This window comes from Podarcis gaigeae, assembly GCF_964106915.1.
Source record: "Podarcis gaigeae genome assembly, chromosome: 14".
Lineage (NCBI taxonomy): Eukaryota > Metazoa > Chordata > Lepidosauria > Squamata > Lacertidae > Podarcis > Podarcis gaigeae.
In genome coordinates this window covers 1,026,385-1,052,801 of record NC_139690.1, presented here as the reverse complement: position 1 = coordinate 1,052,801, position 26,417 = coordinate 1,026,385, and the positions used below count along the sequence as shown (strand labels likewise).

Sequence of the window (26,417 nt, the reverse complement as noted above, 5' to 3'; positions counted from 1 at the left end):
AGCAGGGATCTCCTGGCGCTCCCGGGAGGTCGCGGGCGGAGCGACCCCCCACCTCGCCCGCAGCGCCCCCTAGCGGGCCGAGGCCAGTGGGCGGAGTCCGTGCCCGGTGGCCCCGCCCCGCCCACGCCGGCCAGTGAGGAAGCGCGGAGGCGTGCCCGCCAGAAGCCCCACCTTGCCCGGCGGCTCCCGGCCAACCAGCTGCCACATCCGGGGCAGGCAGGCGGCGGCTCCGATTGGCCGCGCCGGCGAGCGCGAGGTTGAGCGGGCAGAGGCCGTCGAGGAGGCCGCGGCTTCTTCTGCAGCGAAAGAGGCGCCTCGAAGGGGAGGAGAAGGAGCTGCCGCCATGGCCTGGTGGGCGCCGAAGGTGAGGCGAGAGGGGCTGGCGCGAGGCCGAGGCTTCTTCTCTCCCCTCAGGCCGGCGCCCCTCCCTCTGGCGTGACCTTGCGTGACCTTCCCGAGGGCGGGGGCGGCCTCTCCGCGCCTCCCCTGGAAGGAGCCCCTCGTGGCCCCGGGCGGCTCCTCTCCCCGCTCCGCCCGCTGGGCCTGCTGCGGAGGAGGCTGCCCGCCCCGCGGCGCCGGCGCTGGTCTTTGCTTGACCCGGCAGCTTCCCACCCCGAAGGGCCCACGAAGGACTCTTGTTTATTGCTATTTATTATTAGTCCTTGGTTATTGTTGGGTGCTATAACCACATGTTGTTGCGTTTTGTTCGTGGCAGTTGAATCACGACAGGAAAGTGAAGGAAGGAATGGGCAAGTAAGTGAGGAAGGGGCGAAGGAGGAAGCGCTCTTGAAGCAGAAGAGAGGCCACGGGTGCTTCTCCTCGGGGCATCTGGTTGGTTACTGTGAGCTGGCCCAGTGCTGAAGGGCTGGACTCTGACCCTGGAGGGACCAGAGTTCAGATCCTTAGCCATGAATCTCACTGGGTGACCTTGGGCTTGCCCCTTGTCTCTTGGCCCAGCCTCCCTCACAGGGTTGGGAAGATAAAATTTGGAAGGGAGAACCATGTACTGCACCTTGAGCTCCTTGGAAGTAAGGTGATATATAAATGTGATAAATATGTAAACAGGATTCTGGGCTAGTTTCTGTTTCACACAGTGCCCAACCAGGTATCTCTGGGATGCTCAGAAGCAGGGTTGGAAGGCAACTCAGTGGTGTTATTGTACTATTTTGTTAGTGTGGGAAGAGAGTCACGGCTAAAACTTCTGAGTAAATTTCTCTCACCTCTCATTCACATGTGGATAAATGACTGGAAAGGGGAGGGATGGCAGTCATCTTTCTTGGTATATTTTGTTTTTTTAAGTGACTAATCTTCAACCCGTTTACATCCCATCCTTTATTGGAGGTATTATTCCATTGGATTTCCTCACATACTTAGTTGGCTTGCTTTCTTCTAATTAAAATGCTTTTGTTACTCTTTCCCAAGGGCTTGAAGTGTGTTAGCAATAGTATTCAAATTTTAAAATAATTGCAGCAACTCTGTGAAAGAGTGAGTTGGGTAGACTGGCAATGCACTTAAAAGTGTTTGGTTACTTTGTGGAGTGTTCCCTGTCAAGCTCAGAAGCACTTTTGTGAAGGGGATATTCTGTTTATCGTCATGGCTTTGCATCCTTTATCAGCAGAAGATTGCTTTTGCTGAATATGTCAAAGGAACTGTGTTACTAAAGAGCGATGTGACAGTTCCAGATGCTTCATCGCCCCTGTTTTCTCTGTATGATGCTCACTATCATGCAAAGAGAAGAAAAGTCCAAAGTGCTGGTGCAAAAATGTCCATGAGAGATGGTCAGAGTTTGTTAATAAGCTTTGCAGCTGAGTGTGTGACTTGAACTTTGAGGCTTATTCCCATACAGAGCTATCCTGTGGTTGCAGCAGTGTGAATCCTAAATCTGAAGAAGGGGTGAGAACACTTTGCTCCACGAGGGAAAACACTCTGCTTGCTGCCAAAATCTAGCCTGCCAGTTGTAGTCTATAGGTCATACTGGTTCCTGTCAGATGGGGAGGAAAACAGGAGAGAGGGCAGTTTGGGCTGTGGGAATTGAATGTTTCTGAATCAGGTTTGAGCAAATGTGATAGTTACTGTGATCTGTGTATGCACCCAGCCAGGTGTGGCAACAAACGTGTCCTATTCCAGACTACCATGGAACATTATGTTGGCTGTCCTTTCCTCAAACGGGTGAAGAGGTTTTTCCATTAGGGAGAATGGTTGAGCGCTTGGATTATGCAGGGTCAGTGGAGCATGTTGCTGCTTGTGCTTGTCAAGATTAAATGTGACATGGCCTCTTGTCCTCAAGTAATCTTGACAATTTTCTGGCTTGCTGAAGTGATACAAAAAGAATGGGCTTGGTAAAAATTGATATTCTACTCTGATGTCTCTTTGGGAGCTGGTGAATTTGGCTGGTCATACTGCAGCATCTTTCAGGCTCAGAATATGTAGTGATGGTATTCTGTCAGATATGTAAGAGGTGACATTGTAGGTCTGTTGCTGCATATGGTGCAATTCATGTCCTTCCATAGTGTCTAGTTAAATATGTTTTGCAGATTTTCATGCTACCTCATATTGCAGCTCTCTGTAGCACATCACTGCAACAGACTCTGTATTTGATGTGATTGTTGGGGATGCAATAAGCTTTCCTCATCACAATTTCAAGAGTACTTATGGAATTGTATTTGCAATTATGGTTGTGTTGAGAAAAGAGAGGTGTATATGTAGATGAGTACCCACTTGACTCTTGAAAGGAAGGAGACATTGGGCTTCAGGAGTGGAAGCCCAATGCTGTCTTCATAGACAGCAATCCTCCTGCAGTTTGCTCCAGTCAATTTCTCATCTTCTTTGACACCTATGAGATCAGGGGGGAAATCACGATTAGGAACTCTTGTAAGATAAAAAGTTCTTTCTTTTCTTGTAGGCCATCTTATAATAGGTGCATTGCAATCATACATGCAAACCATTTTATGGAGTACAGCGGTACCTCGGTTTTAGAGCAATCCACTTTAAGAACTATTTAAGAACTCTGTAAAACCAGAAATAGTGTCTTGTTTTGAGAACTTTACCTTAGTCTAGGAACCGAATCCCATCGATGGAAGGGCACCGATGGCAGGACGCCTCATTAGGGAAAACGTGCCTCGGTTTAAGAACTGTTTTTGTTTAAGAACGGACTTCCGGAATGGATTAAGTTCGTAAACCGAGGTGCCACTGTAAAAGTCTTTTCACTGCTGACTTAGAATACAGCCATACTGAATTATTATTTTTTAATTGCCAGGATTGTGTAACATATTGGCATTTCTGCTTTTGTTACATTTCTACAGGTCTTCCGTCTACTAGGGGCTTTCAAAGGCCAAAAACAGGTGACCAGAAGTTTTGGTAGTTCTGTGAGTATAATAGTATAACTTTTTCTTTTCTTTTTGAGAAGCTTCTCAATAAAAGTGCTAAATACCAAGATAAAACCAAGCTTGTGGAATTTCTCTGCCAGTGTAGCCTAATTCTGTTCCAATACACTTCAATGCAGTACCACATTTCAGTCTAACTTGACTAAATAGATCTCTGTGTGGTCACACATTTGGAGAAAACCCTGTTGAATAGTGGCAAAAAACCAAATCCCAACCCAAGCCTTGGTTTTTATCACGGGTCAAAGAAAATAATAGTTTGTATTTAATGCTTCTCGGTTGGAAAATTTCAAAGCGGTGCAGAACAGAAGGTTGAGAACCTTCTTATCTTTGGCACCATTGTTTTGAATATTTTCCCCTGCAGGCAGTAGACCTATTCATTTTTGCTATCTAGAGTAGATTTCTCTGTAGCTTAAATCCTTAATTATTTTAGAATGATTCCTCAACAGTGATGATATTCAGAACTGTTTCATCGGTTTATTTCAACAATTTTAATAGTGCTTAGTTACAGTTGTCACATATGCTTCTATTAGCATGGTGGAGTTGCCTTTTGCAAATCTTCCATATTTCTTCAAGCTTGTCCATGACTTTATTTTGAGCGTGTTTATTTTGTTTTTAACCTGGCTGCAAACATATGCTTGATGTATATACTTGATGCATATGTAATAATAATAAAAATCAGCAAGAGTAGGATCTTGAAAACTGAATAAATAGGAGACATTATGCAGTTCATCAAGGAACTGTAGTCTATCTTAACTCATTTATTATCCAGTTTTTTGAGATGGCAGCTCAAAGCGACTTAGAATATTTAAAGCAAAAAGCAAACACATACATACATTTAAAACCAGCAATTTAAAAAGTCTAAAAGACTTAAAAAAAATAATTCAAACATCCCACCTCTGCAAGAAGACCATAGATAGTTAAAAGCCAGAGGCCTGAAGAAAGGAACCTAAAGTGATATAACGACAGTGCCTGGTGCTCCTCCTTGGTTCCCTCCCAAGTGTTTGTCACATTCACACTTTAGGTACTGTATTTTTCGCTCTATAGGACGTACTTTTTCCCTTCTAAAAAGTAAGGGAAAATGTGTGTGCGTCTTACGGAGCGAATGCAGGCTGCATGGCTAAGCCCAAAGCCAGAACAGGGAGACAGGGCGCTGTACAGCGCTCCGTCTCGCTGTTCTAGCTTGGGGTTAGCTGCGCAAAGCCTCCACAGGCTGTCCCTGAAGCCAGCACAGCACAGCAAGAGGCTATCCCAGAAGCCAGATCCCTCTTGCTGTTCTGGCTTCTGCGGTTCAGAATTTTCTTCTTCTTGTTTCCTCCCCTCCAAACTAGGTGCCCATATTAAAATATCTCACATGTACATCTTGATGGGGAGTAAGGGAACCCTCATAGGAGCATTTAGTGTTTCATAGGCAAAGAGAACTTCAAAAAACTATTGGCTGACAGTGGTAATGCTGTAATAATCAAGCGTCAATGGAGAATGAGGAAATCTGGAGGATTATAACTTGTGTAACTGTAAAAGGATTAGCGTTAAACGAATAAATCTCAGGCAAGCAGAACTGTCACTTTCATCTGAGTATCATATTCCACTTTATTTTCAGTTGTGTGCCTTGCTGCGTAGTGATGCTGTTCTGAAAGCTTAGTATGCACTGTTGTTGCTTCTCTGCCAGTTGCTGCTTGAGAGGGTTGCCCTTGCTCTTGCTCTTTCTATTTCTGTTAGAATAAAAAGAAGAAGAAACTTAAAACCATGCAAGCCCCAAGTGGCATACAGATTTCTGTCAATCTGTGTTTAATCATGGTATGTGGTGGCTTCCCCCCCCTTTTTTTTACATCTAGGTTCAGACAGTAACTTTGATCCCAGGAGATGGCATTGGACCAGAAATATCTGCTGCTGTTGTGGAGATTTTCGCAGCTGCTAAAGTAAGTAAGACTGCATGTCTTAGGTTCAGTTGGACACCATTGGGATTTGTCCACTTTTGGTATAAGTTAATGAAAGTTCAGTTGAAGGAGAGGTTCAAAAGAGCAAGGGTCTCTTGCTTTGAGAAGTGATCTGCTTGTTTGGGAACCGTTGTTTTTATTTTTAGGATAGAGCAACAAATGCCTTGGCTGTGGTGGCTCTGCGCATAACAGCAGGAGACTTTGATGTGATAGGCTATCCTTGTAATCAAATGAGAGCTCCAAGCCAAGTCACATAAGCTGCTTGCAAAAAAGGATATTCCCCAGGTGACTGTCATCTAAGAAAGCTGAGAGAGACTCCACCAACTGGAACACTTAAATTTAGATTAGTCTACTGCTATATCAGAAGTCTTGGATTGGTTCCAAGCCCTTGTGAACATTGTCTAACAAAATCTCTCAGAACCAGAGATGTTATTTAGTTCCAGTGTGTTTAGGGAAACATTTCTTTTGCTGCTCCATGGACTACAACTCCCATCAGTCATTCCTAACCAATGGCCATGCTGACGTGAGTAGGGATCCAGTAACACAGGGAGAGTCAAAAGTTTCCTATCCCTACCCTAAGATGTTGGAGACCTGATTTGATTCGCTTATTTGACTTGCCTTTAGTAAAGACCACTTAGTTTTAGTAAAGACCTAAGAAGTCCCCACTCCACCCTGTAGCCAATAGTAGTGGAAGTAGGTGGGGCATGGGATCGGGAATCACTAAAGTGTATTTGGTGAAAATACTTTGTAAATTAGAATCCAGTCACTTAGACTTAAAGGGGTAGGGAATGAAGGCAATGAAGACTGAATGAAGGCCAACATTTTGTCCATTCCTGTTCCCTAATTCAGCTTGCATTGTTTCATTTTATTATGTTACCAATTTTGTAAAAAAACAATGAATTTCTAAAAATGGGTAAAAAAATCCACCAGAAAATTTTCAACTTTGCTGACATGAACCCACTCATGTTCAAATTCTCAAACTTTAATTGACATATATACAAGATTCCTGTAGGGTTCAGTACAGTAAAATCGCTCATCAAAACCTGTAACTAACACTTATGATAATGTTGTATAACATTCCCAAATCCTCATAGCATGTTTCAGAAACCTGGCTGCTATCTGCATCTTATCCCCAACCTGAGTAAGCATAAGGAAGCTACCTAACATTTGTTTGAATGCCACTCCCTACTAGCAACCAACTGAACAATAAACTTAGATTGAATTGTCTGATACCAGGGACAGGACAAAAGAACATATGCAATGGTTTCTATTTGCCTTTGTCCACAGGGGCAAATGGCATTCTGCAAATGGCATTTTCTAGAGTCTCCTCTGTAGTATTGCCAAAGGTAGCACGTTCTGTCTGACTAGGATGTACACCCTGCATAAGGATGGATTTGATTTAAATCACTAGTCAGTAAGACTTGATTTAATTTTATTTTTTTTTACAGAAAGATTCATTCTTGCTGGTATAATCTTAATATTTACAACCAAATGAAGGTTTCATTTTTGGAATAATAAATTTTTGGAGTAGTTTTTACAGTTATATCAAAAATTACTATAATGTAACTGTCAGGGAACTGCCATCGGAAAGACAGGAGGTGGAGAGGCTCTCAGAAGGCAGGAGAGAGTCAGCAGCGGAGGAAGGCACCAGTAGGGGGAAATCGGGAAGTCTTAAGGAGAGAGAGATGGAGGCATGGCTCAGGGACTCTTCCAGCAGTAACAGCGGAGGAGTTTCAGATCCTCCCATAAGCACCCCCACTCCTCGCCGGAAACTGTCGCGCCGAGAATCCAGACGACGCGTTTCCGTCAAGGAACTTTTATGTTGGAATAGATTCCGTAGACGCCCACTGTCGGATTCTACCAGCGACTGACGGAGCCATGCTTTGGGGGCTCCGTTAGAGACAGAGGTTGGCTGGCTAGCCAAAACCCGGAGGGATCAAGCTTTACGCACAAGCAGCTCATTATCCCATCACAGCAATCCGACAGTCTCTGAAAGCAGCTTGAGCAAGCAGAGGCATCATGAGCAACCCAGCCGGAACCGGAGGAGCAGGAGCTGGAGCTGGAGCGGATCCAAGCCTGGAAGAAAGGTACAGGGCGTTGGAGGTCCAGCTCGCGCTGCAAACGGTGAGGCTCGAGGAGAGGAGGGCTCAAGATGCGGATAAGGGGAAAACCACCCCACTTGCAAGAAAGGTGCCTGGATTGGTGCAGAAATTTGGGGGAGATCCCAGGAACTATCATGCCTTTAGAACCGAGATGCAATATGCTCTCAATCTACAGTTTGACGACTTCCCCGATGAGGATTCTAGAGTGGCGTACGTTATTGGCCATCTAGAGGGAGGGGCGAAGGACTGGGTTAGACCCCTGATGGCAGCCAACAATGAAATCCTAAAGGACACGAGGAAGTTTTTTCGCGCCATGGACCTGATGTTTTCTAGTGAGATTGAGCAGGGAGTGGTGCGCAGGCAGTTAATGGCGTGTAAACAGGGGAGCCGATCTGTACGTGAGTACTGGACTGAGTTCACCATGTTGATACATAGACTGGGTTGGGACCTAGCGAGTGAACCCATTCAAATGCTGTTTGAAGAAGGGCTCTCTCCGGCAGTGAAAGATGAACTTTCCCGGGCGCCTAGGGCGGAGTCTATGGACCAGCTGACTAAATCTGCGCTGTCCATAGGAGCGCGCCAGGAGGCAAGAGCTTTGGAAAAGCGGGAAGGAAAGGGGGAACGTTGGAAGGATTTCCGCATTCCAGAGATTCCGGAGCAGCCTTTCCCGCCAGCAGAGCCGATGGAACTTGGAACAGCGCGCGCGCGCGCGCAGTTTCAAACACCAGTGGAGGGCGGAAGAAGGAGGGAAAGAGTGCCAAGAAATGTTATCTCTGCCAACAGCCAGGTCACTTTGCCAGAGTCTGTCCGCAAAGAAAGGAATGGCAAGGGATGGCGGGAACTGTTGGGGGGAAGGAGGAAGAAGGAATAAAGGAGCAAGTAAAAGCCAACGCCTGGCTGCCACCATCAGGGCACAGCAGCCAGGCCAAGGAGTAGTGAAAGTGCCCACGCCGGAACCCCCAAGACCAGCGCTTGTGATAGAGGTGTTGCTGGAGCTGCCAAACGGACACCCACTAAAGATAAAAGCTCTATTGGATTCAGGCAGCTCCTGTAATTTCATGAGTAAGGAGTTTGCAGCTGAACACCATATACAGACTATCCCGTTAAGTAACCCTCTGCAGGTGACCACGATTGATGGGAGGGAACTGTTGGGAGGAGAAGTGAGCCAACAGACTGTACCAATGATAATGAGGGTGGCAAGACACACAGAACTGATAGCGTTTAACGTAGCCACCTTGGGGGGAGCTCCTATTATTTTGGGGATGAACTGGCTGGCACTACATGATCCGCTAGTAGGCTGGCATCAGAGGGTGGTTTCCTTTGGATCAGCACATTGCCTAGAACACTGCAAGGAGGGAAAGGCTCAGGAAGGGGCCAAGGCCACTCTAGCAGCGATGGAAGTAACGGACAAAGGGAAGGTGCCACGACAATATGCTGACTTGATTGACGCCTTCAGCGAAAAGGAAGCAGATAAACTGCCCCCGCACAGACCTTTTGACTGTCAAATTACCTTACTCCCAGGAGCACAATTGCCAGTGGGCAAGCTGTATGCAATGTCAGACAGTGAGATGCAGGAGTTAAGGGAGTTCATTGACAAGAACCTCAAGCGAGGTTTCATCAGAGAGTCACGAGCGGTGGGGGGCAGCCCAGTGTTCTTTGTGGACAAAAAAAACACGGATAAACCCAGGCTTGTAGTGGATTTCAGGGCCCTAAATGCAGTGTCAGAACCAGTGACTTTCCCCATGCCCAGAATTGATGACATTCTGACACGGGTGAGAAAAGGGAAAATTTTTACCAAGCTGGACCTTAGGGGGGCATATAATTTGATACGTGTGAGAAAGGGGGATGAGTGGAAGACCACTATGTTCACCCCCTTGGGGGCTTTTGAGTACTTAGTTATGCCTTTCGGATTACAAGGGGGCTCGGCCTGTTTTCAATCATTCATGAATCACGTCCTGGGGCCATTGCTCTACAAGAACTGCGTAGCATTCTTAGATGACGTCCTGGTGTACTCAGAGAATGAGGAGCAGCATGTGCGAGATGTAAGAGAGGTACTGAGCAGACTGCGAGCAAACCAGCTGTGGGTGAAACTGGAGAAGTGTCAGTTTCATACCAGGGAGGTGGAATTCCTGGGGTACCGGTTGTCTGACAAGGGATTAGCCATGGATCCCAGCAAGGTTCAAGCGGTACTGGAATGTAAGACACCAAAGACCAAGAAGGACGTGCAAAGATTCCTGGGCTTCGGAAACTTCTATAGGAAGTTCATCAAAAACTTTGCCCACTTAACGGCGCCCATCACGGATTGTCTTAGCAGCAAGAAGAAATTTGTTTGGACGGAAGAGGCGCAGCGGGCGTTCGAACGATTAAAGAAGGCGTTTGCGTCGGAAGAGCAACTTTTGCACGTGGATCTACAACAACCAATGAGAGTGGAGACTGACGCGTCAGACCGAGCGGTGGGGGCCGTGCTTCTCCAGCCAGGAAAAGATACGTCAGAATGGAGACCGTGTGCCTTCTTCTCGCGGACGTTGAACAAATCCGAGAGGAACTACACAGTATACGACCGAGAACTGCTCGCCATTCATGAAGCATTCCGGAGATGGCGGCACTTGCTGATTGGGGCGCAGCACAAGGTTCAAGTCAGAACTGACCACAAAAATCTGGAATACTGGAGAACAGCCCGAGTGCTGAACCAGAGACAAGTGAGATGGGCCTAGGAGTTCTCCAAATTCCATTTTGAAATTCGTTACGTGCCAGGCTCGGAGAACGTAAGGGCGGACGCTCTTTCCAGGAAACCTGAGTACTTAGAGGGGGAGGGAGCGCCTGAGGAAAGGCATATAATCCCTGAGGACTACTGGGTGTGTGGGGCGGCATTGGTGGGGCAGAGGGAACTGATAGTGAGTACTGAGAACGATGAATACGCCCAAGAGAAACTCAGAGAACTCAGGAGGATAGAGGAGAACACAGGGGGGTTTGAAGAAAAGAACGGGGCGTTGTATTACAAAGGGGCACTGTACATACCCGATGGGGAACTGCGGGGCAGAGTACTCAAACAGTTGCACGACAGCCCCACCGCGGGGCACTTCGGACAGCACAAAACCATGTGGTTGGTTACCAGGGAGTTTTGGTGGCCCAAGGTGAGGGAGGACGTACGGGAATATGTCAGGGGGTGCGACAGGTGCCAGCGAGCGAAAGGGGAGAGGCTGGCACCAGCGGGGCTATTAGAACCCTTACCCACACCAGAAAGGCCATGGGAGGCAGTATCCATAGATTTTATGACGGACCTGCCAAAATCCAAAGGCAAGACAGCTGTCATGGTGGTGGTAGATCTATTAACTAAGATGTGTCATTTTATAGCCTGTTCACATGCGGTCACAGCGGAGGAAACCGCCAAGTTGTTTGTAGAGCATATTTTCAGGTTGCATGGCGCCCCCTTGAGGGTGGTCAGCGACAGAGGGAAACAGTTTACTTCCAGGTTCTGGAGGAAGCTCATGAGCTTGCTGCACGTGGAGGTAAATTTTTCCACCTCCAGACACCCAGAAACAAATGGGCAGGCAGAAAGGGCAAACGGGGTTTTGCAACAATACCTGAGGTGTTATGTAAAGGACAGAGAAAATGATTGGGTAGATAAGTTACCTCTGGCAGAATTTGCCTACAACAACGCGGAGAACGTGTCCACAGGGATGAGTCCCTTTCTGGCAAATTATGGGTGTCATCCCCGGGCATTTCCAGGAGAAGGAGGGGAGAGGTGGAGCGTACCTGCTGCAGAACACTTTGTTGAAGAGATGGAAGCGATCCACCGGCAACTCCAACTTAACTTAGAGAGGGCCAAGGAAGAATACAAAAGGCAAGCAGACAGAAGCAGAAGGGAAGGTGAAACCATAAGGGTGGGGGACAGGGTGTGGCTATCCACCCAAGGACTGCCGTTCAAGGGAGGGTGTAAGAAATTAAGACCCAAACGGCTAGGACCCTTTGACGTCATACAACAGGTCAATCCGGTGGCATTCAAGCTCAGATTGCCCAACCACATGAAACTGCATCCAGTATTTCACAGGTCTCTACTGTCGCCATACCGAGAGGGGCGAGAGTGGGGGGAACGTGAGGGAGAGGTCACGCAAACACCAGTAATAGAAGAAAGGGAACGCAACCCACATGTGGCAGGAATCATTGATTCCAGGTGGAGAGGGAATCAAGTGGAGTATTTGGTAGAATGGGAAGGGGAAGCGGAGTCGGAAAACACATGGGTACCGGCAGAGGAGGTCAATGACGAGATTTTAATAGAAACGTTTCATCAACGGTTTCCAAGGAAACCTCAGCCCGTGGGAAGGTTTAGGAGGGAACACTTTGGCACGACCGATGAGGAAGAGGAATTTGAAGGGTTCCCAGAATCAGGGCAGGAAGAGGGAGCAGAATCTGACGAGGAAGAGAACACAGAGAGAAGAGAAGGGGGGCAGTGGAGAGAAGTGTTCGAATCCTCTGATGATGAAGAGGGTTCTTTCCGGGGTTTTCCACCCTCACCGCCAGTAGAAAAGGGGGCGGGAGGGGGTGAAGGGGGCCCTGGAGGGGAGGTGGATGTCAGGGAACTGCCATCGGAAAGACAGGAGGTGGAGAGGCTCTCAGAAGGCAGGAGAGAGTCAGCAGCGGAGGAAGGCACCAGTAGGGGGAAATCGGGAAGTCTTAAGGAGAGATGGAGGCATGGCTCAGGGACTCTTCCAGCAGTAACAGCGGAGGAGTTTCAGATCCTCCCATAAGCACCCCCACTCCTCGCCGGAAACTGTCGCGCCGAGAATCCAGACGACGCGTTTCCGTCAAGGATCAAGCTTTACGCACAAGCAGCTCATTATCCCATCACAGTAACTTAAATAGAAAACTATATTTAGAAAGATGTTCCCTCCAAAAATATTTTATTTTAAAAATCCAATTTAAAATTTTAAAATCCGATTTAATTTTTTTAAAAAAATAATAATAACACCATTGATTTTTATCCACCCTGCCCTGTGTTGATTTGGGTTGGTCAAGTGGAAAAGGTAAGTCACCATTGGCGTCATCCCCAGACTTACACAGACACTATTCCTGATTTGGCTACTAAGTTCTTGAAATGTGTTTAATTGTCTGAAATGCAGAATTTTCCAGTAAGGAGTACAGGGTGTCTAGTAGGATTCCGGGATGCTTAATTTTCTTCTCAATTCCTCTCAACCATCATGACGGTTGCTTATTCAGCTCACATGTCTGTAACCAGACTGTTAGGTTCATTTCTAAAATGCAGCTGCAACCAGAACTTGAACGTTAGCAGCCAGGCTTTTGCTACTAAAAGGCATTGGTTTGTTTCTAGGATTAGGCCAGCGTAGGGGCACGATTTGGTACACCAATTTTTTTTCAAAGGAAAACTGAAGTCTTACAGTAGCCTGATTGAAGGCATTTATCCCATATGGTAGTTGTGTGCTTAATCTAGCATTGAACACCCTCAGGACTGCTGGAACATACTGGTTCCCTTTGGAATAATAGAAATGAGTGATCACTGACACACTGCTTTTAGCAGCATTAATGGTGGATTCTCTGAGCTACCCAGCCAGCCTTAAAATGAAAATAAACGCCTAGATATTTAAACCACTTAACTTGCTTGATGGTGTTTCCTCTTATCACCCACTTATACTGCCATGAGCCCACAATATCCAGAAACAGCAGCTCATAATAATACTTTCATCCTTCCTGCTAGCTTGTATTCCTGTGCAAATATTTCCCATTATCCAACCTGAACACACTGGCTGTGTTTTCTCTTTTGCAGGGTGTGTCTCTTTTTCAGGGTGTGTTTTGACAAAGTCCTTTTGGCAATTGATCATTTCCCCCCAAAACAGATCAGAAGATAATGTGAAACAATTGTTTTTAGGCACCTGTTCAATTTGAAGAGAGAAACGTGACAGCAATACAAGGGCCAGGAGGCAAATGGACAATACCTCAAGATGCCAAAGAATCCATGGACAAGAACAAAATAGGACTGAAAGGTATGTTGGAGGTTCCTGTTGGGGGGGGGGGAGAAAGGGGGGGAAAGGCGCATCTTTACTGAACAAACCTGTGTTTGATTTTGTACAGAGTTTTGCTCTATACAAATAAATTTCTTAGTAATGTTCTGAACTTCCTTATTCTATAAGCTCACAAGGCCCTTAATAGTTTGTGTCTAAGGACAGAAGCATCATTATTGGAGAAATGGTGTTGTTGCAGCATGTCATGTTCTCCAGCTCTGTAAAGTGCACAGAGCACCCTAGTTGTGTGTTTACTCAGAAGTAAGTCTGACTATTCAGTGGGGCTTACCCCCAGGTTGTGTGAGTAGAATTGCAGCTTCTCAAGGACAACTTGTATATATTCTTCAAGCATTGCATTTGAACTCCATGTAAGTCTTCTTGTAAGACACCAGAATAATACGATCCCTTCACTATGAAAAGAACAACCTCAAAAGTGTTTCCTTCTACTGGTGCTTAATTACTCAGCTCTCTTACATATGGGGCAGCCAGTGTTGTGTAGTAGAAAGTGGACTTCAGCTGGAGAAACCTGTGGCTAAATCCCTATTCAGCTCACTAGGTGACCTCTAGCCAGAGCCCATCATTATCACTCAACCTGACCTCCTTCAAAGAGTTGTTGATAAATGGGAAAACCCTATGAACTCTGATCTCCTGGAGCAAACAAGATCCACAAATCTAACATACAATTTGTTCTGTTCATGTCAAGCTCCCCTTCTTTCCCCCAGTATGTATAGGAAGTGTCATGAGAAACATTCCCTAAGCCTAATTTTTGATGGGTGTGAAGATCCAGAGTAGAGATGTGAAGTTTCTGGAAATTTTGAAGCCATAAGGAAAAAACGTTTCCCCCCTGCTTTTCCCCAGAAATAATCGAAATTTTGGAAAAATTGAAAAGAAGTTCAGCGTTACAAATTGCATGAAACACATTGTAGATAAAAGTAAAGGTAAAGGTAAAGGTACCCCTGCCCGTACGGGCCAGTCTTGACAGACTCTGGGGTTGTGCGCCCATCTCACTCAAGAGGCCAGGGGCCAGCGCTGTCCGGAGACACTTCCGGGTCACGTGGCCAGCGTGACAAAGCTGCATCTGGCGAGCCAGAGCCGCACATGGAAACGCCGTTTACCTTCCCGCTGGTAAGCGGTCCCTATTTATCTACTTGCACCCGGAGGTGCTTTCGAACTGCTAGGTTGGCAGGCGCTGGGACCGAGCAGCGGGAGCGCACCCTGCCGCAGGGATTCGAACCGCCGACCTTTCGATCTGCAAGTCCTAGGCGCTGAGGCTTTAACCCACAGCGCCACCTGCGTCCCCATAGATAAAAGTATTTGCTTGCAATAAAAAAGTATTTGCTTGCAATAAAACAGGTAGCCACCCCCTTTCCCTCAAAAGCAACAAAAAAGGCAAGAAACTATAAACATAAAAAACAATCAGATTTGCCTCTTAGCACCAACAGCAAATAAAGTTAAGGTCCACCTCAATATTTAAACTCCATAGGGGGTCTACCTTTTGAGTACTGCTTTAAAAAGGCGGGGGGGAGACACAACATATACAGTCACTTTATTCTATCTCATTTTCTGAACTACTGCCATCATTCCTTCTTTGTCATTTTTCTCATGGACTTCAAAAGGGGGGGGCTGTCCCCCCCAATTTTGTTCTTTTCGATTTTCCCCCCAGGCCTGTCCATCTGGGGCAAAGCATAAGGAAGATTTTTTGCATGCCAGGCCCAGAAGTAACCAACATTCAGTTACTGAATAGTATGTTGCACTAAGGCTCAAACTCTGTTTGAAAGGAAAAGGAGTGTGTGTGTTTTTGAATTGAATTTGTTATTATATATTATAAAGCGCATGATGGTAAGAGTGCTTTCTAAACAGTTTACAAAAATGTACAACAGAAGATTAAAATGATTGATAAAACACAGTTAAAAGCAGGTATTTAAGAGTATTCAGAAGATGATTAAAGTCAGCAATGGTTAAAAGGAAGTAAATCGCACGCAGCTTCCACGTGTTCAGATGGGCTGCCCTAATGAAAAAGTTTTGAGCAGTTGCCGGAAAGAGTACAGTGAGAGAACCTGCCTGCTGTCAGTCGGTAGGGAGCTCCAAAGTGGGGGTGCTGGAAGGCCTGGGGGGGGGAAATGGGGCAGTTTTTTCAGGTTTTTTCCAAAGCCATTTTTTTTCAGGAAAAATGGGGGGGGGGAAATAGTGTATGGAATATTCAAACTATATCAAACTATTTTTTTCAAATTTTCCGGAAAAAATGGCTTTGGGGAAATTTTTTCTGTTTTTTTCCCAGACCTTCCTATCTCTAGTCCAGAGTAATGATGGAGGAGCCCTTCACTGGGGAAGGGAGCCTGTAGCCCTTCTCATAACGGCTGAGGAACCACCTCCATCAGGTCCAGCAAGTATGGCCCAAAGGCCAGGGATGATAGGGCTTGTAGTCTAGCAACACCTAACCCCAGCCTCTGCCCGCCCCAGCCCTATTCCATCTTGTTGAATATTCTTTTCTTAAAAACCCAGAAAAAGAGGGGAGTCCTAAATAAATATTCTACCTACTTCTGCTTGCTTACATTTTCATGCATACTTCTCCCCAAAATTGCCTCCAAATATTTTCTCAATTCTGATGCTGAATTTTCTTTGTTATGCTAACTGTAAAGGTAACATAGCTCAGTGGTGGGGTGCATCCTGTGCGTGCTGAAGGTCCAAAGTAATTCTTTGCAGCTCTATTTAAAAGAAACACAGCAGGTGACAGAGAAGAGCTCATCCTGAAATCCTGCAGATCTGCTATTTGCTATTGTATATAATGCTAGGCGATAGACAAAGTGTGGCCTTCTTTGAAGCAGGTTCCTGTGCAGTTTCCCCAAGGAGAGGAAGATCTGGGACTGCAGGACCTGAAGAACCAACAATTTCTGACTCCTCTCCAAAATTTTCTGTTCCTGCTGCAAAGTCTCCATTACTAAGAATTAGGGCCTGCTTTCCCCCCTTCTCCCTCCCAGTCCCTTTTCCTTTTGAGTTGTATCTCTTGGATTGTGGGCCCGAGGACAGGGACTGTATTGTCAGTGATATTTTTAAGCTGGTCTGGGAGCCTTTTTTTTTTTTTTTTTGCCAAACAGAATAAAAATGGCAATAATTTATAATCTAGTGACCTCCAAATGTTTTGGACTAACACTTCTGTCATCTCTGGCTGTGCTGACGGGGGCTGATGGGAGTTGTAGTCTGAAGCGCCTGGAGGGCGCCGTGTCAGGGCAGGCTGTCCTGCCTGATCCCCACACAGCCGCTTCTCTTACATGTTTTCCTTCAGCAGATTCCAAAAGTTTGAAATCATTCTTGCCTTTTGAAATACTGCAGCTGAGGATGAGGAACTTTCCTGCAGAATATATCCCCATTGTCAGGGAACCGGGGGCTGAGAAGGGGGAAATGCTGGGGAAATACAGAGATAAGCAGCTGCACCTCATCAGAGGGGGAGGATGACGAAGGGTTGTCAGGAAGCAATGAATCAGGGAGGGGGTTTAGCTCTTGACGTAAAAGAGAAAGGAAGAGGGGAGGGCTCCAGAAATGGTTATGCTGGAGAAAACGAAAGGAGGGGTCAGTCTCGGCAACTGATACCGAAAGAGCCAGACGTGCTCTGAGAGCTCTGTGGTATTAATAGTAAAATGGACCTAATAAATCCTGTAAAGCTGGCTGGAGTCCCGGGCTCTTATCTCTTCTAGCACCCACCAATCATCCAATCATCCGTGACACCCATTGTGTAAAATTCTGCTTAGTGCTGAGCAGTATGCCATGGCAAGTTGTAGCAAGAGCCTGGCAACAAGGACAGGCGTTCATTATAAGGGAGAACTTCCCCTCCTCCCATCTCAAACCAGAGGGTTTAACTCTGGAGTGGCAGGGAGGAATGCTGTTGCTAAGGAGCAGGCCGTGGTTTGACAATTGTACCTCGTCCATTCCTTTTGTCTGTTTCAGGCCCTTTGAAAACACCCATAGCTGCTGGCCACCCGTCAATGAACCTCCTGCTTCGTAAAACATTTGACCTTTATGCAAACGTCCGCCCTTGTGTATCGATTGAAGGCTACAAAACCCCTTACACAGATGTCGACATAGTCACAATACGAGAGAACACAGAAGGGGAATACAGCGGAATCGAGCACGTGGTATGAGTGCAGAATGCAGCCAGAAGCTAGAAAGCACTTGAACAAATTAGCTTCCTTAACTGCTGTAGAATTTTCAAATGCAGTATTCTTCCGGCTGGATGATTCACCAGACCAGCCCTGTCGGACCTATACAGAATTACTTTCTTAGGAGTCTGCTTTTGACTACCCGTGTTACCGTTTTGTCTCTTTCAGATTGTTGATGGTGTTGTACAGAGTATCAAGCTCATCACAGAAGATGCCAGCAAACGCATTGCTGATTTTGCCTTTGAGTATGCCAGAAATAATCAAAGAAGCAAAGTTACAGCTGTGCACAAAGCAAACATTATGTACGTGACCATGATGGTAACCCAGTTCTAATGTACAAAAGTCATGCTGCTTTTTTTAAGGGACAAGCGTGTTGGGTTGCTGCCTCCTGTTGCTGCCGGGAGAGGATGCCGTACATTTGATGGAGCCTTCTTTTGGCAGTCAGGCCTTTGTCAAAGTTTAAACTCCATTCCCTTGCTCTACTTTAAAAAAAAAAGTTTATATGTTAACTCACTAAAAAATAGTTCTTCATGTGTTTATGAAATTATTAGCCACTCGCTCTGTCCAAGCCATGGAGGAGAGTGGGAAGGTAGCCTGCTGCTCCCGGCCTCCCGGCTATTAGCCCCAATGGCTATGCTCTCCCTCCATTATCGGAGACATTAATGCGGTTGAATAGTGGTTGCTGGAAACCCCAGGAGGGGAAGGGGCTCGTGTGCCCCTGATCCCACTTGCTGGTTTCCCATGGGGGCATCTGGCTGGCCCCTGTGGAAACAGGAGGCTGGACTAGGTGTGCCCCCTTTGTCCTGAGCTCTCAGGCACTTCTTACGTTCTTAATTTCTGATCACATTGAAGAGCCTTTTTTGGCTGAAGAGAGGGATAAAAATGCTCTAAATAAATAACAGCCAGGTTCTCATCTTCCACTGGGGCCATCAGAAGGGCTCCTGTTTCTCTCTCTGCCCCAGTTCAGTCTGCTCTGTATTAGAATGTAAGAATAGCACTCTTGTTTAGAAACCTTCCCTCCTAAATTCCATTCGGTTAGAAAACCTTTTTCCCCATAGCCCAGTATGTTTTATTAGATGAAAATAATTCACCTCTTTTTCCTGTTTTTGGCAGATGGTGCATACTAGAGGTAATTATGAAAGTAAGCCTTAACTAAAAAAAGGTTTTGCATAGAAAAAAGCTAATTTTGTATTAATAAGGATGTTTCAGTAATCCAGGATAGCACAATTAAATTTTGCAACATTTATCTAAAACTGTAACTGAGAATAACCTAAACCTGATGCTGCTGCATGAATACTGTAATCGAATTTGTATTCAAATCTGCACCTAGGGGGGAAAAAGAAATTTTTGCCAAATGTTTGGTACAATACAGTGTTGCTGTATTATTTATAGCTGAGTGTGCCCACTTCCCTTGTCTCCATAACTTGGAATCACGATGCTCCTGAACAAGGAAGGCAGAGCAGCTTTTCAGTTTTACCACAGACTTATTTTTTTAATAGTCTATGGTTAAATACCTTGCTTTGAAAATTTTATGGTGGGTGAGGATATAGACAGTTTGTATTTCTGTATCTTAAACACAGTTTTGAAGGCCACTTGATACCATGGCCAAAGCAGCAATGGCTCACCTGTGTCTCTCTTGGTGATCTTGGACTACCGTTTTCCTCGCCATTGGCCTTGCTGGCTAGGACTGATGGGAGTTGAAGTCCAGCATTATCTGGAGGGCCACAGGTTAGCCATCCTTGCTCTGAAGAGTTTTACATCATGTTACGGGCACTGAACAATCTGACTCAAATAGTACCACAGCATTGTCCCTGGGTGGCATGAAAGAGACCTTCCCATGAATATCTGGAGGGCCCTTGCCAGCCACCCAGCGGATCAGCTACAGCGGTAAGTGAAAAATCTCTCTTGGCTGGTCAGATATGTTTTGACCTTTCGTTCTCTTCAGTGGACTTGTCTACTATAATATATACTGAGCACAGCCAAAAAGAAGAGAAACATTTTGACCTCGCTGGCTTCCAGAGGGGTGTGTGCGCACATCATTATGTGTATAGATCTCTGTGACCATTCAAGAGAACAGTATCAAATATAACAATAGCTTGTAAGGTCTCTGTGTAATGTAGTGATTGAGAGTGTTTCCGATCCCCGTTCATCCATGAAGCTACTGGGAGACCTTGTGCCAGTCTCAGCCTCACCTGCTCCACAGGTTTATTGGGAGAACAAAACACATGTTTGCTCCCTTGAGCATCTAGGAGGAAAGGCAGGTTATAAATTTTCCCTGAGAAATACAATTTCTGCTTTTAGGGCAGAAAGCATAAAAAGAACTTGTTATATCTCCATCTTTCTCATTCTCTTAAAATTTGTGAATTGCTTAAGATTAGAAAGGAATATTACCTTTGAAACATGGATATTTGCTTCTGAACTCAAACTAAACGCCTGGCATGTTACACTATAGTTGCTGTCGACAGGTGCTTTCCCTCTCTACTACTATCCCCTCCCCCATGTCTGAATGCAACATTAATCTGGTATGCACATCTAGGACCCTAAAATGCGGCTTTTTCCCCCTTGATGCACAGGCGAATGTCTGATGGGTTGTTCCTGAAAAAATGCAGGGAAGCAGCAGAAAACTGTAAAGACATTAAGTTTAATGAAATGTATCTCGACACTGTGTGTCTGAACGTGAGTATATAGCAAACTCATGATTAAGGTGCTTCATAGTTGCTATTTTCCTCCTAAAAACAGCAGCTTATTTCTTGTCCCTTAGATGGTGCAGGATCCATCTCAGTTTGATGTCCTTGTAATGCCAAACTTGTATGGTGACATCCTTAGGTAAGGAGACTTGAGCTAGTGTGAAGGATTTTATGTACGCATTTATTTATAAGATGATTATAAACTGCTCTTCAACACAAGCTCTCAAAGTGATGTGCAAATAATGAACAAATCTCTGAAAAGCAGCATAAAATGGAACTTGAAGCATGTTAACTCAGAAAGTGCCCACTGGAGATGCCCAAGGGGCACTTGTGCCTTGCTCCACCTGGTTTGCCAGCTACAGCTGTTCCTGGATCAGAATAGCCTGGCCTCAGTCTCTCTCAGACACACACTAGTTATATCCTGGGTAGATTTCTGAAATGTGTTGTGCTCAGGGCTAAGCTTCAAGATGTTCTGGAAGCTGCGGCTGGTGCAGAATGCTGCTGGCCAGCAGGGAAGGACCACATCCCTCCACTTCTTAAAGCGCTGCACTGGCTGCTGGTCAGCTGTGAGCCCAATTCAGGGTTTTGCTGTTTACATGTAAAGCCCTAAACCACTTGGGACCCAGTAACTTGGGTGTGTTTTCCCCAGTGCCAACTGATGCCTGCGTTACAATCTGCAGGAGATGCCTTACTCATCCCATCTCTTGGAGTTGTCAGGACAATGTCATGAGATGGCATTTTCTGTGGTGATGCCCTGCTTATAAAACTTTTCCAGCTGACATCCAGTTCACCCCCACAATAAAAACGTATTAAATGAAGACTAAAGACAACTCATTTGTCCAGGTTTTTGGACCACGATTGGAATTGATTTTTCAGAGGTGATTATAGTTATTTGTCACCACTGATTTTGTGTTGTTGTTTTTTAATTGTATGTTCTATTCATTTAGTCTGTGTTGTTGGCCACCCTGTACTTCTGATTGGAGGAACGGTTTTGGGATACCTAAAAAGTCCATCAGAGTGCATCACTTGCTCACAGCTTCTCTGGGTCTTCCTGTGCTGCAGCTTTCTAAGTTTGTCTGGCCTCCTCCATTACTCAAGCCATGCTTTGCACTGGCCTGCTCCTATTTGCACCCAGTAAACAGGCTGTGCGTGACTGCACTCTGCTACCAAACACTCCTTTTGTGTTTTAGGTCCTTGTGAAGATCATCATCTGTTTTCCACTAGTTCTGCCTTTTAGCTCCCTTTTCCCCCGAACTTCCCATTGCAAGTATATAATAATTTAAAGAGCCTAAATATACCAACTCAAATATTTATTGTGTGTTTGCATTTTCCTTCCAGTGATTTGTGTGCAGGATTGATTGGAGGTCTTGGAGTAACACCAAGTGGAAACATTGGTGCCAATGGAGTCGCAATCTTTGAATCAGTAAGATTCCTATTCTGAAATAAAATTCTGGAACTTGAACTCTGATTTTTTATATAATTGCTTTCTGGAAAAGCAAATGCCTCTCTCTGCGGGGTTTTAATAAGTTCATAACAGGTCTGTTCAAGTGCATGTAACAAAGAAGCTTGACTTCAGGACTGGATTTCTGCAGTGCGCTCTGAGGGGGGCTTCCCTTGCACTCAATCCAGAAGCTGCAGTTAGTGCAGAACACTGCAGCATGGTTGCTCGCTGAAGGGAGAACCTGTCAGCAGGTGACACCTCTGCTCAGAGATCTGCACTAGCTGCCCATTTGCTGCCAAGCCAGCTTCAAAAGGGTTACTAATGCTATACAGTTGTACCTTGTTTTGTGTCCGGGATCCATTCTGGAGCCCTGGCCGCTAGCCGGAAAGGACATAGGGCAAAGCGCCGCCTCTGTGCACCCACACAAAGCGCAATTTAGTGCTTCTGTGCATGCGCGATTGGCAAACCCGGAAGGAACCTGTTCCGGTACTTTCGGGTTTGCCACAGTTGTTTGACGGAATGGATGCTAGACAAGGCGGATGTTCACGAAGGTATTATTGTATAACAGGGTAGGATATGTTTGTTTGCAGGATTGCCTTATCCCATATATGCCCACTCAACTGCTTCAGTCTATTACAGGTGCTGCATCATGCTTGTTCCTCACTCGTAAGAAATAGATCTGCAAGTCTGGCAACCCGTACGCTTTGGAACTCCCCGCCTGTTGACATCAAGCAGGCGCCTTCACTGTACTCTTTTTAATGCCAGATGAAAACATTTTTGTTTAGACAAGCCTACCCAGATATGTAGAAGTTGCAACTATTTTGTTTCTTTCTAGCAATTGTTTGTTGGAATATTTCTAAATGCTTTTTTAAAACCAATTTAATGTTTTAGTCTATATTTGTGTAAAACACTAAGAGGTTTTTTATTTTATTTTTTTACAATCAAATGGTATACAATTTTTGTCAAATAAGAATTACCGTATTTTTCGCACTTTTCCCCCTCCAAAAATGAAGGGGAAATGTGTGTGCTTCCTATGGGGCGGATGCAGGCTTTCGCTGAAGCCTGGAGAGCCCCACCGCCAGCCCCACAAGCTCGGGGGACAGCGGGGAGGCGGAACGCCGCCATCCCGCTGTCCCCCGACTTGGTTAGAAGGCTGGCAGGGGGGAGAAGCAAACTCAGGGGACAGCGGGAGAGGCGCAGCGCGCCATCCCGCTGTCTCCCAACCTTCGGCATCGCTCTGGGTCCCGTTCTGGGGACTGGGGGAGGGGGAAGCTCAGGCTTCCCCCTCCCCAGCCCCGCACCTGGGCGGGGGGGAAAAATAATTTCCCCCCCTTTATTTAACCCTCCCCCCCAAAAAGAATTAGGTGCGTTATATGGGCCGGTGCGTCCTATAGGGCGAAAAATACGGTACTGAACATAGCAATATTTTGAAAAGAGGATCTTCCAAGGCAGTATTTAAGCTGCCTTGGAAGAATTAGGTAGAATTAGGAGTTCAAATTCACTTCTCATATGGAAATATTATTCAATATACAGCTGAGTTTGTTGTTCTTCCAAACAAGGATGTAGTGTTTTGTTTTTATGTTGACTAGCATTCACTCTTGGGAAATTGCTTAGAATCTTGGTCACACACTGGTGTAGCACAGAGGCCAGCTGCATCTGCCACTACCAGCATCACCACTTACCTTGGCAGCAGGAGACATGTGATAATATACAGACTTTGTAAAAAGCACCAACTTTCCACTGCTGCTGCAAGATAATCCACTGAATCAATGCTTTAGTTTAAGCCAAAGAATCAGGTCAGCATTCTTTATTTTCATAGGTTCATGGAACAGCTCCAGATATTGCTGGAAAGGACTTGGCAAACCCAACAGCACTTCTATTGAGTGCAGTGATGATGCTGCGACACATGGGAATGCAAGAATACGCCACGAAAATAGAAGATGCCTGTTTTGATACCATCAAAGATGGAAAGGTATGTCTTGTCAGGATTCACCTATCACTGGCGATCTTGCAATCCAGTTTCTACAGAATGTGATTCAGATAGGACTAGAGCACACGCTATGCCAGGTTGGAAGAATTTTCTGTTGTCCAGTTCCACTGACACTGAACAAGTCTCCTACTCTCTTCTACCAGGTCTATAAATGCTCTCTTTTGCAGCACATACACGAAAACTCTACTAGGTCTGTAGCGCCACCAGCTCCAATTTGTGTCTCAGTATTTGCTTTAGTTTCTAGCTTATAAACAGTGCTGCTAGCATTATCTGTTAACTGGAGGTTGGCATTTAGTTGGGAGACAATATTTAGCTGTTTGTATCCAGCAACAAGCATGTGTGCTCTGCAAAGAGGAGAAAGGAGTGCTTATCTCTACCTGCAGGGTAGGTAGATTCTCTTCTACGTGAACTAGATTGGTTTCTTATGATTGAATTGAGCAGCGGTGAAAACGGAGAGCTTTATCATCCCAGCGCTATGTGTTAAGTGAGCATATAGGTGTTGAATAAGATTTTGATTAGACGTTCAGGAGTGCCTTTGGCACTCAAAATTCATACAGGTGGCACACGGGGGGATACTATAGCACCTGCTATACAAGCAGAAGACCCCAGGTTCAATCCATTGCCTTTCTTGGCTCAACCCAGACTTGTCACAATAATTATGGAGAGGACACAGTCAGATGGAGCAACTGGCACTTGGCCCTGCTGAGCACAAAACACTTGATGTCCATCCAGTTGAGTTGGGCACCACTTTGCAAAATGTCCAGCCTTTGAGATGATGGTTTGGAAAACCTTCCCTGAATCAAGAACTAGCACAAGTCTTCTAACTTTGGGCACAGAAGGACAACACCACACTATGTGTCCTGATCCTGGAAAAGACTATGTGGCTGTAGTTAGCTAATTACATTTCATTAAACTGAAGCGTTTAAAGTGTCCATTCTTCTTCACCTTCTTTTTCCATCTTTCTTTTCAGGTCTTGACCAAAGATTTGGGAGGTAACTCAAAGTGTTCAGAGTTCACAGCAGAGATATGTCGCAGAGTAAGGGCGATGGAATAAAGCATCTCCATAGCTTGTTGGTTTCAGTTGCCCCTGATGGAAACTGTTACTAAAACGTGTTAGCTGTCTGCAATTCATTTCCATTTTGTTTGCCTTTCTCTTGAGGAAAGCAAACTGTTAGACGGAGAGCCTCTCTGTTAAATAAATTCAGCTCAAATGGATGCGATTCTTCTTGTGCCTGCTTCTGGTGGACTTTTTCCAAGTGCTTATTTTTATTTATTACATGTCAGACACATTTTTGTAAAGTCAAATTCCTTTTTTTTTTAGCTCATATTGCATGCAATTGGCAACCTTCCATTTTGAGTCCTCCTACTTTTTCAGAAACACTTGATGTATTTAAGTGTACAGATATGCAAAAGTCTGATTTTATCTCTACAACTTTGAAGGAGGCTTGGTTTGTTATCCATTAGGAATGCAGGAGGTGGCGCAGCCTTAAAATAGCACAATATATTTTTCTAAAGCAAAGAACAAGAAAGCTTGCTATACAGAGGTACTCCTGGAATCTGTCCTTCAGAAGCATAAATAAAGACTTGTAACTGTGGAAACATGGGTTTGAGCTGTTATATATAAAATGCAAGGTATCTCTATCCTTCTGGGACTGAAGGGAAAGTGTTAAAAGTAAAAATGACTACTCCTTTTTAGTCTTCTCTGCACATTACTTGCTCTAGCATTCCTCAATGAAGATTAGTTACGCAACTTGATTTTATCGGCTACAGATTGTAAAGGGAATGTTTAATGCTTTCCTGTCTAGATGGGATACCAAATGTATAATTTACAGTTACTACTGTATGTATGTAATGGCTTTTGTATTGTGCTTAATGATAAATATACATATATATATATATCTTCAGTTTACCGTTAAATAGGCTGCTTGGTCATTAATTTTTTTTGAGCCAATCAGATGGAGAGATTTTATAGTTAATCCACGCCAGGAGACAATGGTGCATGGCTCATAGCTGCTGCTGGAAACAGCAGCTCTGCACCTCCTGGGGACATTTGGTAACACTAAAGTGCATGATGCTGTACCCCTGAGCTGTGCCTTCCCAAAGCAACAACAGATGAAGTGGGAAAATGGGTGGGCAATCTTACAGCATCATTGTGCGTAGATTGTGTTGAGCAGATGTTATCCAGGAGCAAAGGAAGAGAACTTTTCCGGGATGCTGTATTTTGCAACAACTCTTGCTGCAAGTTCATAACATGCCCCTTGCACGTTTTGTTATGGGCATGAATGTTACAAACCTTTTGATCATCTTGAAGTCCCATGCCAGATTCTCTCCACTGTGTCTCTATCCAAGAGGAATAGGAGAACTGGGGCTGGGCCTGCAGCTGGCTGGTGCCACCAATCTGGCTTTTTCTCCCACACATTAAAGCCGTCGTGCAGGATTGCTTTGCCTTGCCAGTTTCCGTGTAGTATCTGCACAACCAGAAGTAGGGATGAGAGTGAGGCTTTGGGAGCTTGTCTTTTTTGTGTTTTGCTTCTGCACTGAGAGGTACCTTTCAATATTGTGTATTAATATGGGCTTCTCAAAGAACTTGGGAAAAAGCTCTTGCTTGATCTGTGTGTGTTATATTTTTGCTGCTTCTGTTTGTCTCTTGGATTGTACTGAGGTTACCATTCGCACACAAAGCAAGGAAAAAATAAAGTCCCCGTCCCC

General features: G+C 45.3%; 1 protein-coding gene across 2 annotated transcripts; it reads left to right on the top strand.

Annotated features, from left to right (window-relative positions):
- The first annotated feature begins 120 nt into the window (after window positions 1–120).
- IDH3A (isocitrate dehydrogenase (NAD(+)) 3 catalytic subunit alpha) lies at window positions 121–26,417 on the top strand. Of its 2 annotated transcripts, none has more exons than XM_083712243.1 (11): window positions 121–364; window positions 3,303–3,365; window positions 5,216–5,299; window positions 13,304–13,418; window positions 17,379–17,566; window positions 17,759–17,892; window positions 20,164–20,266; window positions 20,352–20,416; window positions 21,616–21,700; window positions 23,538–23,690; window positions 24,679–26,417. In XM_083712243.1, the coding sequence occupies exons 1-11, from the start codon at window positions 344–346 to the stop codon at window positions 24,760–24,762; spliced, it is 1,095 nt and encodes a 364-aa protein (XP_083568369.1). In that variant the 5' UTR covers window positions 121–343; the 3' UTR covers window positions 24,763–26,417. The 2 variants fall into 2 exon arrangements, with proteins under 2 accessions (XP_083568369.1, XP_083568370.1); XM_083712244.1 differs by having other exon boundaries at window positions 226–364; window positions 3,303–3,341.